This window comes from Vitis vinifera, chromosome 1 (assembly GCF_030704535.1).
Source record: "Vitis vinifera cultivar Pinot Noir 40024 chromosome 1, ASM3070453v1".
Taxonomy (NCBI): domain Eukaryota; kingdom Viridiplantae; phylum Streptophyta; class Magnoliopsida; order Vitales; family Vitaceae; genus Vitis; species Vitis vinifera.
In genome coordinates, this window is record NC_081805.1 from 1,309,601 (window position 1) to 1,317,268 (window position 7,668).

General features: G+C 36.3%; 1 protein-coding gene across 4 annotated transcripts; it reads left to right on the top strand.

The window, feature by feature from the left end:
• Positions 1–4,168: 4,168 nt before the first annotated feature.
• Positions 4,169–7,441, top strand: LOC100249015 (MADS-box protein FBP24). 4 transcript variants are annotated; one of them, XM_010650657.3, is made up of 8 exons: positions 4,169–4,272; positions 4,630–4,909; positions 5,790–5,856; positions 5,966–6,130; positions 6,336–6,377; positions 6,499–6,540; positions 6,670–6,915; positions 7,170–7,441. In XM_010650657.3, exons 2-8 carry the CDS (start codon positions 4,722–4,724, stop codon positions 7,176–7,178), a joined length of 759 nt encoding a protein of 252 aa, XP_010648959.1. In that variant the 5' UTR covers positions 4,169–4,272; positions 4,630–4,721; the 3' UTR covers positions 7,179–7,441. The 4 variants fall into 4 exon arrangements, with proteins under 4 accessions (XP_010648959.1, XP_010648963.1, XP_010648971.1 ...); XM_010650661.3 differs by having other exon boundaries at positions 4,183–4,272; positions 4,626–4,909; XM_010650669.3 differs by lacking the exon at positions 4,169–4,272 and adding an exon at positions 4,329–4,504 and having other exon boundaries at positions 4,626–4,909.
• The last annotated feature ends 227 nt before the right edge of the window (positions 7,442–7,668 follow it).

The window sequence follows — 7,668 nt, forward strand, 5'->3', positions numbered from 1 at the left end:
GCACTTTGACTGGCCAAATAGTGAAACTATGGTGGATGAAGCACTAAGCCTAGTGTTGATTGATCCCACAAGACTAGATGGACCCACAGAACAGAATACAACTTTAGAAAATTATACGCCTTCAGCAACTGAACTAAGTTCCCCCCCTTCCTTAGTATATGCAGACCCATTTCTTGAGAATATCCCTGAGGTAAGCATTCTTGACATGTCTTCCAATATAAGTGACTTGAATACTTTTGTTGGATATACATTGCCTTTCAAGGAAAATCGTGGCAAGCCACCGATTAGATATTCTCTTGATATTGAAAAGCGAAAATCAAAGTATCCAATTCCCAACTATGTGTCTACCAGGAGATTATCCAAACATCTCAGAACATTTGTCCATGTACTTTCCTCAAGTCAAATTCCAACTGGAGTTCAAGAAGCCTTGTTTAACCCGAAATGGACTCAAGCAATAAAAGAGGAAATAGAGGCACTACTAAAGAACAACACATGGACCATAGTTTCGTTACCTGAAGGGAAGAAAGCAGTAGGATGCAAATGAGTATTTTCTATCAAACACAAGACAGATGGTACAGTCAAAATATACAAAGCAAGGCTGGTGGCAAAAGGTTATACACAAACATATGGGGTAGACTACCAAGAAACTTTTTCACCAGTTGCAAAATTGAGCATTGTAAAGGTATTGTTATCTCTCACAGCCAACCTTGACCGGCCATTACATCAATTTGATGTAAAAAAATGCCTTTCTACATGGAGATCTTGAAGAAGAAGTGTACATAGAACTTCCTCCGGGATACACAACATTTACTGAAACCAAGGTTGTGTGCAAACTACAACGAGCACCTTATGGATTGAAACAATCACCTCGAGCGTGATTTGGGCGGTTCAGTCTAGCAATGAGGAAATACAGATTCAAGCAAAGCAACTCGGACCATACACTATTCATAAAGCACAAAGTGGGAAAAGTAACTGTGTTGATAGTCTATGTGGATGACATGATTATCACAGGAAATGATGAAGAAGAAATAACCAGACTTCAAAAGGAGTTAGCCATCGAATTTGAGATGAAGAACTTGGGAGGACTCAAGTATTTTCTGGGAATTGAAGTTGCCAGGTCCAAATAAGGAATATTTCTTTCCCAAAGGAAGTATGTGTTGGATATATTAACTGAGGTAGGAATGTTAGAGTGCAAACCGGTGGATACTCCAACTGTCCAAAACCATAGACTTGGAGAATACTCAGATCAAGCATCAACGGATAAAGGGAGGTACCAAAGGTTAGTTGGAAAACTCATATACCTCTCACATACTCGTCCAGACATTGCATATGCTGTAAACGTAGTTAGCCAATTCATGCATAACCCTAGTGAAGACCACATGGATGCGGTAATCAGGATACCGAGATACTTGAAGTCCTCACCTGGGAAAGGACTTTTATTTTCAAAGAATGGTCATTTAAGAATTAATGGCTATACATATGCAGACTGGGCCAGAAATATCTCAAACAGAAGATCTACTTCAAGTTATTTTATGTTTTTCGATAGGAATCTTGTTATATGGAGAAGCAAGAAGCAAAAGGTGGTAGCACTTTCTAGCACTGAAATAGAATTTCGTGGAATGACAAAATGGGTGTGTGAACTACTCTGGATCAAGAGACTACTCACTAAACTAGGTTTTGCCTTTGCCTCAGAAATGGATCTTTTTTGTGACAACAAAGCTGCTATTGCAATATCTCAAGACCCAGTCCAACATGACCGCACAAAACATGTAGAAGTGGATCAACATTTTATCAAGGAAAACTTAGAAGCAAAAATAATCTAATTTCCATTTGTGAAGTCCGAAGACCAATTAGCAAACATACTCACAAAGGCGGTATCAAGCAAAGAGTTCCACAACTCACTCAACAAGTTGTGCATAAGAGATTTGTATGCATCAACTTGAGGGGGAGTGTTGGCATGAGCTGTTAGAAACCAACTTAGGAAGGATACAACTGTAAACGTAAATATAGAATCATGCCATACAAGTATGACATAATCTTTGCCGAGATATTTGTATAGACAAAAATAGGACTGTAATTTTCTTATTTATTTTGTATTCTCTCCATGTAAATAATATACTGAAAAACCCAAAAAAGTTGATAATATATAACAATTTTTGGTTGCTAAACATGTTTTATGGTTAATAAGAAAGGCTATTGTGGGATAAATTTAGGTATAAATTCCAATTACTCTAAAGAAAGGGTAGGATTAATAAGAAAACATTGGTTAAACTATTGTGGGATAGGGGGATTAAATTGAATATATGATAGAACAAATTTAGAAAAACCTTTTACAATTAAGGTCTTGTTTGACAATTTTTTTAAAAAATAATTTCCATTTCTCTAGAAAAAATAATGAAAAGTAATAGAAAATATGGTATTTTAAAAAAAACATTTTTTAATTGTTTTTACTTGTTTTTATATAGTTATTTTAAAAAATAATTATATAAATACGATAAATAATTAAAAATAAAGTATTACAAATAAAAATTATATTTAAAAATATAGAAAACATGTTAGATAAATTTTAAATTTTTAAATAAACTTTTATTCAACCTAATATCATAAACTAATTTTCAAAAGTGACTCCCAGATGATTTTTCAAAATTGTTTTCGAGAACACTTTCGAAAGACTTCCAAACAGGCCTAAATTGGGCTGAGCCTCCCTCTTTAATTTCACATACATTTGAGAACTAGGGTTAGATGGTGAACACTGCCTTGTGAAACAAAGTCTCTAGCCGTCTCACACACACTTGCAAAACACTTGGGTTCATGGTGGTGAAGAGAAGAAGACTACTACAAGGACTAGAGAGTGAGTGGCATGTGAAACTAAAGCTGGTAATGTGAAATGGACATGTACCTGCTTCTTCAAAACTTGGTTATCAATACCTCATCAGGCCATTAACTGCCCTGTTAATTCTTCAATAATGATCATGGGTGTGGTCCATGGAGACTGATCATATTCAAGATGGCAATTCACATCAAACTGAGCCTTTTCTTTATCAAGACACTCCATCTTTGGACTAGGTAAATAATAGCAGAAACTGCCAAACAAGGAGGTAGGGTTAGCTTTAGAGTTATGCCTGAACAAAACCATACAAAACCCTAATATAGAGGGCTTGACTATAGGTCTCTTTACGTGGGGATTCAAAGATGGTGATGGTGACTTCCTCTTGATCAGGGCTTGCCACTGTAAGAGACAAAACCTAGCTAACACTTTGTTCAACATTAATCTGATGAGTTACTCCATACACAATTAGACTTGGATCGAAAGCATTGATTAATTGGCGTTTTAGCTGATTTTGATAACTTAATTTCCACATCTCAAGGCAGTGTAACTAGTTTCTATAAGGTATATATACTGGCATTAATTGTCAAAACCTTCTTCAATTTGAGCTTCTATAAGAGCAATACTCATAACTGAATAATACATACATATATGCCTATGAAATCGAGGGTGGTAGGTAAAAAAATTGAAGGGTTTTAACCTGGGTATTCCTGGAAACTGCCCACAGGATAGAAGAATATTAAAGTTTGAAGGAAGAAAGCATTGGATCAGAAAGAATCAAATTGGTGAGCCTAAAAGTCAAGCGTAAATGGGTGGCACTATCTTCATTTCCTTGAAATGGTATGATGCTTAATGTCCAAGCCATATGAAATGAACCCCACCCCAAAAGTGGATAGCCAGTTGATGAGTGATTGACACAGTCGGTCCTTTCCCACAAGGTCTAGGGTTTTGGCCAACTCCTCTTTGATTTCTCCTTCTGGTTGGCATGGTTTTTTAAAACTTACCCAATTTGGGAAATTTCATAAAAGCTTCAGAGCAGGGGCAGTTAACTGTCACAGCAACCTTTTGTTCATGGTCCCTCTGTCTACTTAAAGAAAGGACCACTTGTCCCTGATAATTACAGATTATGACACCATTTGGGGACCAGCTATCAAGGATGATCTCATCTTGTACGTGGTAATAACGCAATCACAGACAGATAATACTTCTTTTACTAAGATAATGTTCAGTATAAGATTTTTTTTTGCACCCGGGACAGTTTTTATTCAGAAAAGGATGTGTGTTCACGCAAACAACTCTAGATGGGGTTTTAGTAATTTTGTTGAAAAAATTGGGCCATTTCCAGAAGTAAGGTGATCTGCATATATGGAGGAGATCAGCTCATGCAAGACGCTCTGATTGCCCAAACTTCCCAACCCTACGAGGAAGATAGAAGAAAAGAACAGGTAAACTAAGTCTAAACTCAACCCATAAATTCCTTCATTCTCAGACCTTTAGCCCTACATATACAATGCACACCTCGTCTCCTCCACCCCACTATCATTTCACAAACTATACAAAAATGAATGCCAAGAAGTAATGCTTTGGATCAGACTTCAAGGCTAGAGTTTCCACTTCTGATGACAGTTCTTGCTTTCTACTTGTCCATTATATAGATTTCATTTCTGATAATTAAGAGTACTCTTACCACTTCCTTACTAAACATTTTTCCTTCTTTTTGCTAAAAATTATAAGCTCTATGTTTATACCTTCTGGTAGTTTTTAGAACTAATTGTTGGTTTTTCTTTCTTGACACAAGCCAGGAAATCCAAGCAAGGAAAAGGGCATAATATATATCCATCATTTTTACGTCTTTCCCTAAGAAGAAGAGGGACAACACCAGACTGTTGGATAAATGGGACGTGGAAAGATCGCGATCAGGAGGATTGAGAACAACACCAATAGGCAAGTCACCTTCTCAAAGCGCCGAGGAGGGCTGTTCAAGAAGGCTCATGAACTTTCTGTGCTTTGTGATGCCCAGATTGGGCTCATCATCTTCTCAAGCACCGGCAAGTTGTCCGAATACTGCAGCCTCCCTTCAAGGTGCAGCTACTCATTTCTTTCTTTCAACTTTCATGCTTATTAATTGTCCTTTTTTCTCTTTAATTGTCAATGGCTTCATTTTTTCTTGGTCATGACTGGGGTTTATAGAATTGATGAAGGTTTTCAATTGGTAGGGCTCAATCTTCATGTTCTTGATTTCATCTGCTGTGACTGATGCCTTGGGTTTCTTTCATTAATGGCTCCCAACTGCTCACTGAGTATTAAACCGAAGCTTTATTATTCCATTAACCCCATTAGAATTTCATTTTTTTGACCTACTTGAGTGCTTGCAGCTCTTCCATGATTCTGACAAACTAGCTAGGGTTTCCGTACCACGCAGCCATGGCCAGTTTTGTGATGATTGTTTCTTAGTTTTGATCAGTATATATAGAAAGCTCTGATGCAACATATTTACTTCTACTCATTTTTAATTTGTAATCTAGAATGATAATTAAGGTGATGATTTTAGCATAATCTTCATGAAAACCCCAGATTTATGTTCAGAAAATTTTCACTGAGATTTCATCAAGATTCTCTTGTGTATTTCACAAAAAATTACATGTGACAAAGACACATAAAAAGATGAATCAATTCATCATAATTTGTGACATCTCATTCCAATATTACAATTTTAAATAAACAGATTCACCGAGGAACTTTCAAGTAAACTCAACATTGTATGTGAATTAGGAGAAGCAATTAAAAAAACTCATCATTTTCCAAGCGGAAAAAAAAATGTTAGGGACTCAACTAATGTCTATATCATGGCATTTTTAGAAACACAATAGCATGATGATCTTCTTCTAATTTCATGTTCATCGGTAAGTACTCGCTTGATTGGACTGATCTCATAGTTTGTTTTTTCCTTGAATTGTTGTAGCATGGAACAAATCATAAGAAGGTACCAAAGAGTCACTGGAACTCATATTTCCAAGCAGGATAATCGGGTAGGAGCCATCGTCTCATCTTCTGCATAATTAGTCCAACTATGGCTGATTAGTACAAGTTCTTAAATTGTGAGACTAATTTTTGTGCCTGCTCACTGAAAAATTGTAGGAACAACTGCATAATGAGATAACAAGGATGAGGAATGAGACACACAACCTTCAACTAAGTCTACAGCGCTACACCGGCGATGACTTGAGCTCTATACAGTTTAAGGACTTGGAAGAACTTGAACAACAGCTTGAACACTCAATTAAGAAGGTTCGAGCCCGAAAGGTATTACTAATTAGTTTCCTCTATCTCATTTTTCAGACATATTCTTTCATAATTAACCTTATCAATTAATGTTTTTAATCCATGCTGATAACTTTGAGATTCAACAACTTCTTCATTGAATATGAAAATATTTCAAATGCTGAAAAAAATTGAAGATGATACATTTAGTTAACAATATTTAAGCCTTGGGAATACATGCATGCAGTACCAGCTCCTCCAACAACAGATAGACAATCTTCAGAGGAAGGTAAAACCCTTACCCTAACCATCTGTACTCCATTTCATACCATGCACACAATTACCATCATCATCACATCGCTCGCTCACCATTGAAATTAAACCATTTCTTGGATGATGTTTGAATTTAGGCAAAAATGTTGGAAGATGAAAACGAGCAGATATGCCATTGGGTGAGTGAAATTAAATTAATGGCATTCAATTCCAATTTTCCTAGGGGGGGAAGGGCTCATTAATAATAGCTTTAACTCAAGTTAACTCATATTATGTTGTGTTTGGATGGGTGGAAAATGGATGGGTAGATCCAGGAAAAGCAGCAAGTAGCAGCAATGGAGCAGCAGCAATTGGGAATTGAGTTGAAGCCAGTGGAGGAGCAACAGGTGATGGAGCAGTTCCCATTCAGTGGAGAAGAACAACCCAACAGTGTCCTTCAGCTAGCCACCCTCTCCCCTCATTTCTACCCCTATCGCCTCCAGCCAACCCACCCCAACCTCCAGGACCTCACCCTCCAGTACCCTGGATTTGGCTCCATAGGCACTACTCCCACAGTAAGTTCAATCATCCTCACCATATATAATAATTTAAGGAACATTTTTTCACTTCATTTTTCTTGGCCAACTTATGATCATTGCAGAATCATATCATGTCATCCATAGAAAAAAGTTTCAATATTTTCTTCAGCTCATCATCTTTAAAGACTGATGATTAGGGTTTAAGAGAGGTCTAACTAGCATTGTGATAATAATTTACATATTATTATTATTTTCAGTAATTTCTTTGGTTTTCTTTTGATCTTCTACAGAATGATTAGGGTTGAAGAGAGGAAGAGACATGGAAGGAAGCAGTACGGGGGATTACATATTTATATATAGTACTCCTCATTTTCATGATGTTATATCACATACATATATGCGTGCATCTTCATTTGGGAGATTTTATATCCATGTCTTTCTTTTTTTCTTTTCTTTTTTTCTAATTTTATGGTATAACACTACATGGTATGGACATTATATATATATATATATATATAATATGCAGACCATATGATATAAATTATAGGCCTTATACTTCTCATTTTTTGACTTTTATATAATTTTTTCTTTTTTTCTCCGCTCTTTATTAGGTATACTCTCCCTATGTCACTTTTGTTCCACCTCTTTAATTTATTTTATAAAATTATTTTAATATTTTTCTATTTCCCTTTACGAATTCAGTTAAAAGCTTAATTTCTTCTTCCTGTAAACGAGCCCCGAATGTGCATTGGCCCCTCGGTGTGTTGTTCTCACCAAAGCCCTGCAGAA

What these genes read in the sequence shown, in the direction of transcription:
- LOC100249015 (XM_010650657.3), top strand. Translation starts at nt 4,722, where the DNA reads ATGGGACGTGGAAAGATCGCGATCAGGAGGATTGAGAACAACACCAAT. An exon ending in TACTGCAGCCTCCCTTCAAG is followed by an intron (nt 4,910 to 5,789) that starts GTGCAGCTACTC and finishes GAATTGTTGTAG; the next exon opens with CATGGAACAAATCATAAGAA. An exon ending in TTTCCAAGCAGGATAATCGG is followed by an intron (nt 5,857 to 5,965) that starts GTAGGAGCCATC and finishes GAAAAATTGTAG; the next exon opens with GAACAACTGCATAATGAGAT.